Source organism: Thamnophis sirtalis, unplaced genomic scaffold (genome assembly GCF_051295495.1).
Source record: "Thamnophis sirtalis isolate CommonGarterSnake01/CBP01778 unplaced genomic scaffold, rThaSir2_p1.2 scaffold_9, whole genome shotgun sequence".
NCBI lineage: Eukaryota > Metazoa > Chordata > Lepidosauria > Squamata > Natricidae > Thamnophis > Thamnophis sirtalis.
In genome coordinates this window covers 71,380,287-71,392,911 of record NW_028261389.1, presented here as the reverse complement: position 1 = coordinate 71,392,911, position 12,625 = coordinate 71,380,287, and the positions used below count along the sequence as shown (strand labels likewise).

General features: G+C 53.5%; 2 protein-coding genes across 2 annotated transcripts in view; both read left to right on the top strand.

The window, feature by feature from the left end:
• Positions 1–12,625, top strand: part of CDPF1 (cysteine rich DPF motif domain containing 1) — a 29,005-nt gene that overhangs the window by 16,151 nt on the left and 229 nt on the right. Inside the window, exon 3 of the mRNA XM_087722237.1 lies at positions 199–310. Coding sequence (XP_087578363.1) covers positions 199–310 — 112 coding nt within the window. The remainder of the gene's footprint in view (positions 1–198; positions 311–12,625) is intronic.
• LOC148044182 (uncharacterized) lies at positions 5,808–12,615 on the top strand. Its single transcript, XM_087722478.1, is given in 3 exon segments — positions 5,808–6,575; positions 6,577–8,579; positions 12,546–12,615. Coding segments are annotated over 3 exon segments (2,703 nt in total). The 5' UTR covers positions 5,808–5,945.

Genomic DNA, 12,625 nt, shown 5'->3' with positions numbered 1-12,625 from the left:
TAGTCCTTCTTTGCATTAAACTAGACACACCCAGTTCCTGCAATCGTTCCTCATATGTTTTAGCCTCCAATCGTCCCCTAATCCTCTTTGTTGCTCTTCTCTGCACTCTTTCTAGAGTCTCCACATCTTTTCTACATCGTGGCGACCAAAACTGAATTGAGTTCAGTTCGGTTCAGTTGCAAATTTTTTTTTTTACAGCCTCCTGGAAGACTGTTATGTTATGAACGACCCGTTCACCCCAGACAAGGACAGATTCCTCATCCTTGGCGCGCGGTGTAGTCGGTGTCACAAACGGGTGTGTGCTGGGCCAGTAAGTATCATGTGATTCCTCTGGACGTCTGTCGCTGGGGTCTGTCTTCATAAGTGACCTCCTGGCAACGGGATCGAGAGGGTCAGCCAGCTTTTCTGAATTCCAAATACTCGTCATTCCAGAGTCGGGACTCGAGGCCTCCGTTATTTTTAAAGGAGAGTAGACAATTGTCACCGGGGTCGAAATAACTTTCAGCTACCCTGCTTCATTGCTAGGGGTCCTCGGCCTAACAGCCCTTCATTCATGGGAGCTTCGTCACTCGAGACTTTCGAGAAGAGATTGGGCCGCCATTGGTCAGAAATGATATAGGGCCGTAATCGCAAACCTGTGGCACGGGGAGCCGTTTCTCAGGGCACGCGAGGCATTGCCCTGTCAGCTCCAGCGCGCACACTGGCCAGCTGTCTTCGGCCTTCTTTTTCGGCCATTTTTCACTATCCGGAGACTTTCTTGAAGCCTTCGGAGGGCGAAAAACCACGCAACTTGCAAACTGGAAGTTCGGGAACGGACTTCCGGTTTGTGCGTTGGGCCGTTTTTTGCTCTCCGGAGCCGTTTTTTGTTCTCCGGAATTTTTCGCTCTCCGGCTGTTTTCGCCCTTCCCAGGCTCCTAGATAGCCTCTTCAGCCTGGGGAGGGCGAAAAATGGGTCCATCGCAGGCCAAAAGCATGGGAGGGGGGTTGCGCACACAGGCACATGGGGAGATCATGCGCATAGCATTATGGGGGTGGCACGCCCACGCACAACCCCCCCCTCGCACTCCTATTTTTGGCATGCGATCCAAAAAAAGTTAACCATCACTGGTATAGGGTCTCCTGCTTGAGTGGGGGGGGGGGTTGGACTAGATGACCTATAAGGTCCCTTCCAACTCTGTTAATCTGTACAAGTGACAGTTCAAAGTTACGGTGGCTGTGGAAAAAAACGGACTTATGACCAGTCTTCACACTTACGACAGCCGCAGCGTCCCTGCGGTCACAGGGTCTAAGTTTGGGCACTTGGCAACCAGATTGTGCCAACGTAGCCCTCGACTTACAACAGTTTGTTTAGTGACGGTTCAAAGTTACAACAGCACGGACTGCTAACTGGGCTGCTGGCTTACTAACCGCAGCGATTCACTTAACGACTGTGGCAAGAAAGGCCATAAAATGGGGCAAAACTCACTTCACTAAGGTCTCGCTTACCAACAGAAAGTTTGGTCTGAATTGTGGTCATAAGTCAAGGACTGTCTGTATAGAAAAGCTGGGGGGGGGGGAGATGTCCTGAAAATTAGCTTTGGTGCCCCCTAGTGGCCGTGTGGGTTGGTACAGCCCAGGCAGAGTCTTCTTACCACGATTTATTTTGGACCAGCAACATTTGCGCTGCTCTGTAGAATTGTTTGATGTCCCCAAATTAGGCTGTACAGTCATTGAGGCTTTTTTAATGGTTGTCCCTGATTGAAAGTTATGGGCAATATGCCATGTAGTCCAGAGTGTGAGTCTCCCCCGCTGACCTTGTAGTCCAGATAGTATCTTAATTCACTTCACATTTTCAATTGTACTTAACCTCTGTACTTAAACCAGTAGCTTTCGAACTTAGCAATTTGTAAGAATTCAAGGAGCTGAAGTCCATGCATCTTAAAGTTAGCAAGTTAGAAAAACATTGATTTAAATGAATAAACTGTTGACAAAGTGCCAGTGAGGAATTGAGGCACAGCCAAGCTTATTATAGAAGTGAATGTTACACTGTGAATATACCGAATGTAATGCGTGGCTCTGGAGCGTTACTAAATGATTACACCCATCCACCCACACCGATGCACACACACCCTCTGTCCCAGCCACTCACCATTCAGGGTTTGCCTCCACTCCTTTGGGTGGCCAGGCGCAGGAGATGAGATTCAACAGTCTGGCACAGTTGCTATACCTCTCAGTGCCCCCCCCCCAAAAAAAAATCCAGGGGTGAAATTCAGCAGGTTCTGACAGGTTCTGGAGAACCGCTGCTAGCGGACATTTTGAGTAGTTCGGAGAACCGGCACATACCACCTCTGGCTGGCCCCAGAGTGGAGTGGGAATGGGGATTTTGCGGTATCCTTCTCCCAGGAGTAGGGAGAGAATGGGGATTTTGCAGTAAGCTTCCCCTAGAGTGGGGAGGGAATGGGGATTTTGCAATTTTCTTCCCCTAGGAGTTGGGGAGAGAATGGGGATTTTGCAGTATCCTTCCCCTGGAGTGGGGAAGGAATGGAGATTTTGCAGTATCCTTCCCCTGGAGTGGGGAGGGAATGGAGATTTTGCAGTATCCTTCCCCTGGAGTGGGGAGGGAATGGAGATTTTGCAGTATCCTTCCCCTAGAGTGGGGAGGGAATGGGGATTTTGCAGTATCCTTCCCCTGGAGAGGGGAGGGAATGGAGATTTTGCAGTATCCTTCCCCTGGAGTGGGGAAGGAATGGAGATTTTGCAGTATCCTTCCCCTGGAGTGGGGAGGGAATGGGGATTATGCGGTATCTTTCTCCCAGGAGTAAGGGAGGGAATGGGGATTTTGCAGTAACCTTCCCCTGGAGTGGAATGGGAATGGAGGTTTTGCAATTTTCTTCCCCTAGGAGTTGGGGAGAGAATGGGGATTTTGCAGTATCCTTTCCCTGGAGTGGGGAAGGAATGGAGATTTTGCAGTATCCTTCCCCTGGAGTGGGGAGGGAATGGGGATTTTGCAGTATCCTTCCCCTGGAGTGGAGAAGGAATGGAGATTTTGCAGTATCCTTCCCCTGGAGTGGGGAGGGAATGGAGATTTTACAGTATCCTTCCCCTGGAGTGGGGAGGGAATGGAGATTTTGCAGTATCCTTCCCCTGGAGTGCAGAAGGAATGGAGATTTTGCAGTATCCTTCCCCTGCCATGCCTACAGAACCAGTAGTGAAAAAAATGCATTTCACCACTGCCCAAGTCCAGTTATTTTGTGAATATTGGACCCACTTTCTTCAGAAGACACTAAAAGACACTCTGGAAGAAGAAAAAAATCAAGAGTGGGTGGGATTAAATACGTTCTCACTTCGTTCTCTTCCATTCTGATGGAACAGGGTGGACTCTGCATGGCTGCAAAGATTCAGGTCTTGTAGAACAGAGATGGATGGGTGGATAGATGGAGGTGTGAGTAGGTAGAGAGATAGATGTGGAGTTTAAAGTACTTTTTGTCCGTCCCGAGTTCCGGAAAGTGGTAGATTGCGAAGGCATGAGGAGGAATCCTTTGATCTCCTACTCCCGTGATGGCGAACCTGTGGCATGCAGGGCCCTCTCTGCGGGCAAGCCAGCTGTTGCCCCAGCCCAGCTCCCCTGGGCATGCATGTATGCCTCCCACCAGCCAATTGGTCTTGGGGTCTCTGCCATGCATATGTGGGCGATTGGGCGCATGCATTGCCTTTTGGGGGTCTCGCGTAGTGTCCCCGCACCCCATTTTGGCCTCTAGGTTGGTGCAGAAGGCTTTCCAGGCCCAAAACGGGGCGGGGGAGCATGCGCAGTCCCCCCGCGCCCCGTTTTGGGCCTGGAAGGCCTCCTACACCAACCTGAAAGCCAAGATGGGGCAGAAGGGCAGTGTGCGAGGCTCCCCCGCGCCTCGTTTTAGGCCTGGAAAGCCGCCTGCACCAACTTGGAAGCCAAAAATGGATGAGGGAGGGGAGGAGCACTGGGGGGGGGCACGTGCACATGCAGGGGGGGGACACAGGGAGTTGCACATGCATTGCATTCAGCATGCGACGACAAAATCACTGTCCTACTCTCTTAATTTCTCCTGAAGAATTAAAGACGACGGAGAATTTTGTACCAGCACAGCAAGAGCTGAGCTGGAGTTTGCTTGCTGGGCTCAGAGGGTGCTTCCACTGGCCCAAAGCAGGGTTCTGGTCCTTGTTTCTACGGCAAGCCCCCTTCAGAAGACGTCCAGATCCTCCCAGGATGGTCTCTTCATGCTGAGTCTTCCTTCTGTGCCTCTTTCTTGCCCAGAAGGCCTGCGTGAGTTGCTCTGAGTACGCACACATTGCCTCAGATGTGATCAGAAACCGCCAGAGATTGTGACCTGCTGTGAGGGCTGTCAGAGAGGAGCGGTTTTCCCAAGTTGTGCAAGCAGCTTTCCTTCCCACTTTCCATTCGCCCCCAGATTCTGGGCCAGGATGTGGTCAGAAGAATGATTCACGAGCCATTTCTTTCCTCATCTCCCTTTCTCAAAAAGGAGGAAACTAAAGTTATTCGGGGAAATGGCAATGACAACTTGTTGGGGCTTGCCTCTGGAACAAAAGCGACAGGTAGTCCTCGACTTATGACCGCCACTTTGGGCTCCGCCCCCTGGCAGTGAGCATGCCCAGTTTTCTGACTCAAAACCTTCGTGAGAAGTTGCTCATTCGAGAGCTCCAGGAATTTACTAGGAAAATTCATTTGGATCCGTCGAGTTTGCCTCCCTGCTTTATACACAGCCTCCTCCTGCAAGATTGGAACTGCCACTAGCCCCCCTGGGGCGGCAGGCTGCCCTGGACACTGAGGAGATCCGAAGTCTCTCAGTGAGGAGCTTGACCAGGCAGCAGGAGAAAGGGCAAAAGCCTCTAGCAGGCAGCCCCAACCGCTGAGGCTTGTAAGTCGCTGGAGCGCTCCGTTGCTCCCCTCAAGGGTTGAGCGAGGAACCAGGGCTTTCAAACGCCCTGGAGCGCCCGCGCTGCCTCCACGTGGCCAGAGGATCGTGAGGAAGCCGAAGAAGCTGTTCCTGGCCACAGCGGCATCGGAGGAGAGGCAGGAGGAAGAGAATCCGGCTGGGAGCGCACGTGGCAAGCTCTCAGGAGCTCAAGCCTCGCTTCAGGCACTTTTAAATTTCGCGCCCCTTTGCAAGCCGGTCGGCGCCATTTTGAAGCCGGGAGGACCCACGTGGTCCAAAATGGCGGCGCCCAGCAACTACCAGGAAGGAGAATCCCAGGCAGTTGCAAGCAGGGACTGCAGCCCCACCGGAGGGGCAGAAGAACAAGCACCCAGGTCAGTGGCTTCCCCAGAGACTGCCCGAGGAGGGGGGGGAAGAGGAAAGGCTAAATGCAAAACCAAGCACCTTTCCCCCAGGGCAGATCCAGAGGAAGGGAGGGGTCACAAGCCCCCCAAGCCCTCTAAATACGAGCGGAGGAGGCATAAGGCTTTAGAGAGACTTTGCAACCAAGCAGCCAGCCATCAGAACGCCCCAGGCAAAGGGGGGGAAAATTCAGGCACTCCCTTATCCAGCGGAGGCTCAGGGGAGAATCCAGCCCTGCCAACAAGGATCCCTATAGACACCTCGGGGCTTTGGGGCTCCACTCAGGGGTGGCAATCCCCTATCACCCCTACTGTGGGGGCAGCCTTGCCTACTGGCTTTCCCCTTTTGGGCAGCCCCCCCCCTGCTCAGGGGGGCTTCAGCCCCAACCCAGCGCCTCCCACAGGAGCCCCCAACTTCCAAGAATTAATGATGCAGGCCTTTCAGCAATACATGGCTGCAGCATTCCAGCAGCCACAGCCTCAGGGGGGCCCCCTCCCCCCCACCCCCAGGGCCCCTGAATTCCCAGAGGCCCAGGAGGAAGAGATTCACAGCTCCTCAGATTCATCCCAGGAGGACAGTGACAATGAAAGTGAGGAAGGCGAGATCAGAGAACTCAAGCTATCAGAGGATGAAGGCATGCCTCCTCCTAAACCCACATTCACTGGGTTGTTCCAGCCCTCACTGTTTGAGTCCCTGCTCTTCAAGGCCAAGGCAACGGTCAAGCTAGGCAACAGAGCAGCGGAGGCCACACCCCAACGCCAGGGCCTCTCAGCAGAGAACATCTTTGATGAGCAGGCCATCGAGGCAGACACTGTTCCTACGCCCAAGACCTTCCTAGGCCTGATAAGGCGCCAATGGGCATCTCCTACAAAGGGCCCATCACCCTCCTCTTCAGACAGGATGTTCTTCAATGTGGACCAAGAGCTGGCTAAGCTACTTGCACAGCCCACCATAGATGATCCAATCGTGGCTCTTCATACATCCACCAACATGCCTGGGGAGCCAGAGGATGCCTTGAAGGCGGAGGACAAGAAGGCAGACCTCACCTTGCAGAGGGGCCATTTAGCAGCGGCCTGGGCGGTGAAAGCATCCACCACAGCCTCTTTCATCATCAGATCTTCCTTGCTGTGGCTGCAGGAGCTACAGCAACGCACCCCCATAGCAGATGCCCGGTCACATCAGGACATCAACAGGCTGGCAGCGGCCATCCAGTTCTCATCGGATGCCACCCTGGCTGCAGCCAGATTCGCTTCCAGGGCGATCGCATCGTCGGTGGCATCACGCAGGCTGCTGTGGCTTCGACAGTGGCAGGTGGAGGTTCGTCACAAGTGGCGCCTGGCTTCAGCCCCCTTCACAGGGGACTCCCTCTTTGGCTCGGCTCTGGACCGGTTCCTGGTTGAGAACAAGGACAAGAGGAAGGTCCTCGCCACTGCCCAGAAGAAAGGCAGCTTCAGGTCAACTCCATACCCCAGACGCTCCTACTCCCGGGGTCAGGACTCTGGTTCCTTCTTTCGGGGTCAGGACTTCCTTAGGGGGTCAGAGGCAGGTTTCTCAGGAGGCAGGCAGTATCAAGGGGGATTCCCTGCTAGACAGAGGTACCCAGACAGACAGCAAAGAGGCAGGCAACAGAAGCGGCCCTTTCGAGGGGGCGGAGGAGGCGGAGGGGGGCGCTCCTTCCGCAAATATTAAAGCTAGGTCCAGCACTCTCCCCATTGGGGGGTGCTTAGCGCACTTCGCTGACCGCTGGGACCTCACCTCCTCTGACAGATGGGTGCAGAAGACCATCAGGCATGGCCTTTCACTCGAATTTCTTTCCAGTCCCCCGAGCTTCTTCCGGATATGTCCGGTTTCTAAGAACCCGACCCGGAGGCTGCTGATGCAGGAAGCCATCCAACACCTGTTGGAGATCCGGGCGATCCAGCCAGTGCCTCCAGAGCAACAGGGTCAGGGGCACTATTCCATCCTGTTTGTCATCCCCAAGGCCTCTGGGGGCTGGAGAGCGATCCTTGACTTGAAACGCCTGAACCGTTCCATTCGCTATAGGAGGTTCAAGATGCACTCCCTACACTCTATCTTGGAGGGGGTTAGACAAGGAGACTTTCTCACTTCCATAGACCTCACTGAGGCCTATCTGCACATCCCCATTGCCCAGGATCACCGTAGGTACCTCAGGTTCTGCTACATGGGTCATCACTATCAGTACCGGGCCCTCCCCTTCGGGCTGTCTTCGGCCCCGAGGGTATTCACAAAGGTAATGGCAGCGCTGGCAGCGCACCTGAGACAGGTCCCGGTGCGCATCCAATGTTACCTGGATGATCTGCTCCTGCAGTCATCTTCCTTTAGGGGCGCTCTGCAAGACCTAGACATCACCATGACAGTCCTGAGGGACCATGGGTTTACAGTGAACCTAGCCAAGAGTCACCTCCACCCCTCTACTAGTCTGATTCACCTAGGAGCCAGAATAGACACCCAGGCGGGCATGGTCTTCCTGTCACCCGACAGACAGATAGCGCTTAGACAGCTAGCCTCCTCGATAGCCAGAAAGCGCAAGGTGTCCCTAGCCACTCTGTCTAAACTACTAGGCACCATGGTCTCCGCCATTGGCATCGTCCCGTGGGCTCGCCTCCACACCAGAGATCTCCAATGGTTCCTCTTGCCGTTCCAGCGAAGACGCACGAGCTGTTCGCAGACCAAGGTACTTCTCCCGCTAGACGTCTCCCGCTCCCTGGCTTGGTGGACATCCCCAGCGATCACAAAGGGCGAAACCTTCTGGACACCAGACCGCTTGACGGTAACGACGGACGCCAGTCTGAGTGGGTGGGGTGCCCATCTGCTGGCTCAGATGGCGCAAGGAGAGTGGACTCAGGCGGAAGGGACTCACAACATAAACTGGTTGGAGCTCAGGGCGGTCCGCCTGGCTCTGTTACGGTTCCAGAATTCGGTCAGGGGCCAGCACATATTAGTCCTCACAGACAATATCACCACCAAGGCTCACATAAACAGACAGGGGGGGACAAGATCAAGGGCCCTCATGAAGGAGGCCAAACGTCTGGGTCAGTGGGCCGAAAGGAACCTCCGGTCTTTGAGGGCAGAACACATAGCGGGGGTGGACAACACCAGGGCCGACTGGCTCAGCCGGGCCGAGGTGGACAACTCAGAGTGGAGGCTACAGCCTGCGATATTCGAGGAGGTGGCCGAGCGCTTCGGGCGCCCGGAAGTCGATCTGTTCGCCACTCCCCTCAACACTCAGCTCCCGAGGTTCTTCTCCAGGTACCGGACACGGGGGGCGGAAGGGACGGACGCTCTGCGGAGCTCATGGCCCAGGGGTCTTTTGTATGCCTTTCCTCCCTTGCCCCTGATTCCCAGGGTCATACGGAAGATCCTTCAGGAGGGGGCGGAAGTGGTTCTGTTGGCTCCTCATTGGCCCCGGAGGCCTTGGTTTGCAGATCTCCAGTCTCTGTCAGTGGAGAGGCCCTGGAGAATTCCCCAGGAGAGGATCTCCCTCAGCCAGGGGGCGCTGGAGCACCCGGATCCTCAATGGCTCCAGTTGACCGCTTGGCGGTTGAGCGGAGCATCCTGAGGAAAGACCTCTTCTCCCCCAGGGTGATAAGGACTATCCAGGCCGCCCGCAGGCCCTCCACAGAGCGCATCTATGGCTCCACTTGGCGGGCCTTTGACTCTTGGTGCAACTCCCGGGGGTTCAACCCCATCCAGGCTACGGTGCCTCAGGTTCTGGACTTCCTCCAGGCGGGCCTGGATAGAGGGTTAGCTCCTAACACAATTAGGAGACAGGTCTCAGCCATCTCATCAGTTCTCCTGTGTGGCAGAAACCAGAGCCTGACGCACCACCCCATGGTCAGGCAATTCCTTAAGGGGGCCTCCAACCTCAGACCACCTACGGTACACAGGTACCCTTCCTGGGATTTACACAGGGTATTGGACGCTCTAACGGGCGCCCCATTTGAGCCATTACAAACAGTTTCCCTTAAGTTCCTGACCCTGAAGGTGGCTTTCCTGGTGGCCATCACTTCCGCCAGGCGGATATCCGAACTGCAGGCGCTGTCCACCAGGGAGGATCTCTGTGTCTTTCACCAAGATAGGGTGGTGTTACGGCTGGATCCATCCTTCATTCCCAAGGTGTGCTCCTGCTTCCATCGGGCCCAGGAACTGATTTTGCCCAACTTCTGTCCAGACCCTTCTCACCCATTGGAGAGGAAGTGGCACACTCTGGACGTTAGGAGGGCTCTGAGGATTTACCTCAGGAGAACCAGGCCAAACAGGAAATCCGAAGCCCTGTTTGTCTCCTTCCAACCAGGATCCCTGGGTAATAAGGTAACTTCCACCACTATCGGCAGGTGGTTGCGAACCTGCATTGCCACTGCTTACCAATCGCAGGGGTTACAGACACCAAATCATATCACAGCCCACTCCACACGGAGTGCTGCCACATCCACGGCCTGGGCCACACAAGCATCCCTGGCCGAAATCTGCAGGGCAGCCACGTGGGCTTCCCCCTCTCCCTTTGTTAGGAACTATAAGTTGGACTCCTTTGCCTCGGCAGAGGCCTCGTTCGGCCGCAGGGTGTTGCAGGCGGTTCACAGGGCAGGACCCGTGCCTCAACAGGCCTGAGAGGGGGACATATGGCCTCAGGGATCTCCCTCCCTAGGGACGTGCAGGCTTTGGTACGTCCCATCCTGGATACTCCTCCCCCCTCACTATGGAGAAAGGGCGTTGGTACTTACCTGATACGCCTCTTCTCATAGTGGGGGGAGGAGTATCCAGTCCCTCCCTGACTATGTTTGTACAACTAAGTGTTATGTTCAGTGTTTATATTGTTATTTAATTATTGATGTTGGAAGACAATAAAAGCAAAAAAACTGAATCAAGAGTCTGGAGTGAATGATGCAACGAGTCGGAGAAAGTTCTTCGTCATAAAACTGGGCATGCTCACTGCCAGGGGGCGGAGCCCAAAGAGCTTATCTGACTCAAACCAATCACGAGAGGATAAGGTCAAACCCATCCTGGATACTCCTCCCCCCACTATGAGAAGAGGCGTATCAGGTAAGTACCAACGCCCTATTCGGGGAAATGGCAATGACAACTTGTTGGGGCTTGCCTCTGGAACAAAAGCGACAGGTAGTCCTCGACTTATGACCGCCACTGGGCCCAAGCTTTACGTTGCTAAGCGAAACATTGGCTGAGTTGAGTTTTGCCCCGTTTGACGACTTTTCTTTCCACTGTCGTTAAGTGAATCATTGCAATTGTGGAGTAACATGGTTGTGAAGCGAATCTGGCTTCTTCCCCATTGACTGCGTGCCAGAAGGTTACAAAAGGGGATTGCGCGACCCCCGGATGCGGCCACCATCATAAATATGAACCAGTTGCCAAGGTATCTGAATTCTGATCACAGGACCATGGGGATGCTGCAACGGTCGTTAAGTGTGAAAAGCGTTCATAAGTCGCTTTTTTCAATGCCGTTGTAACTTTGAACCGTCACTAAATGAAGTTGTAAGTCCAGGATTTGGCTCAATTTCACCATCCGGTTCTCCCGATCTGGTGCGAACCGGCAGAAACCCACCACTGCCTCACACCTAAAGTGAATGGACTTCAATTCTCAGCCAACTGTGCTGTGCTGGCTGGGGAATTCTGAGAGTTGAAGTCAGTGGTGGGTTCCAGATCCTGTTGCAACCGGTATGGTGCAACGGGGCCAGGCATCCACCACATGAACGTGCGCAGCACACGCATGCATACTTACCCCCTATGACGCTCCAGCAGCTTGGTGGAGTGTCGCGCAGGCACCGTATACTCTATGTGTGTACGTGGAAGCCCCCAAAACCTCAAATACCGGGAAGCAGCATGGGTGGGCCTGTGCGCCCTCCAGAGCACCGTACCGGAACGGTGCCTGGTGCTCCCGGCAGGCACCGGTAAGGGGTGGGTTCCTGCCAGTTCTAACCTCTTCTATAGAAGAGGTTCCACAAATCTACAATGCCATTTAGAACCGGTTCCAACTCCCTCCCCCCGCCCATACGCACATCATCAAGATGAAGAGCGAGAGGAGGAATTCTGGGAGTTGAAGTCCACAAGTCTTAAAGCTGTCAAGTTTGAACACCCCTGGGTTTTTTTTTCCTAAAGGGTTAGGGGTGCAAGGATCTTGTAACTTGACAGCTTTAAGACTTGCACACTTCAATGCCAGAGTTCCTGAGCCAACATGATTGGAGGAGGAATTCTGGGAGTTGAAGTCGACAAATGTTAAAGCTGCCAAGTTTGAACACCCCTGGTTTTTTTTTTCTAAAGGATTGGGGTGCAAGAGTCTTGTAACTTGACAGCTTTAAGACTTGCATGCTTCAAATGCCAGTTTCTGAGCCAACATTTTGGTTGCTAAGAAAGAGCGTTGTATTTCTCAATAGATTTTAGACTGTGTTAGTTAAAAATCCATACCGTGTACGGGTTCTGGGAAGTCGGGGGGGGGGAAGGAGGAGGGGGGGTGGGGGGGTGGAGGGAGGGAGGGGCACACACAACAACAAAAAAATTGTACTTCAATGTCTTAATGATTGACAAATGATGACATATTTGTGTTTTTTTTTTAAAGAAAAATAAAAAAGTTCTGTTTAAGAGAGAGAAAAAAAAAAGAAAGAGCGTTGTAAAGTGAGTTTCACCACATTTTACAAGTTGGCCATGCCCACCTAGTCACATGGCTGGCAAGCCACTCCCACCCGGTCACATGGCTGACAAGCCACTCCCACAAAGCAGGCCACACCTACAGAAGAGGTTCTAAAAAAATTTGAAACCCACCACTGGTACCAGTACACGCGTACTGGGGCCTACCGGTTGTAACCCACCACTGGTTGAAGTCTACCCATCTTAAAGCTGTCAAGTTTGGAAAACAAGTGATTTAGGCCATTTCCTCCATTCCCAACTGGAGAGGAACAAATTGCATTGGATGAAGAAGTCCTCAGGCCAACTGTTCACCCAAGTCTGGTTTCTTTAGAAGGGGATCGTAGTTGTTGGGAAATGAAGTCACCAACCAACAGTTCTACCCTGTTTCCCCAAAAATAAGCCCTCCCTGAAAATACTGCACCACATCAGCAGCCAAGAGGTGACCACGCTTGCCGCCTCCTGCACCTCAAAAATAATAAGACCTCCCCGAAAATAAGGCCATGGGGGGGGACAAAAGAAAATAAGGCCATGTCTTATTTTCGGGGAAACATAGCTTGTCCAAAGTTATACTGCTCACAGTTCTCCACGGAGCATCCTCAAAATGAGGACCAAGGCCAAAGACACCTCTGTCGGCATGAAGGTTTGTTAATCCGGTTGAT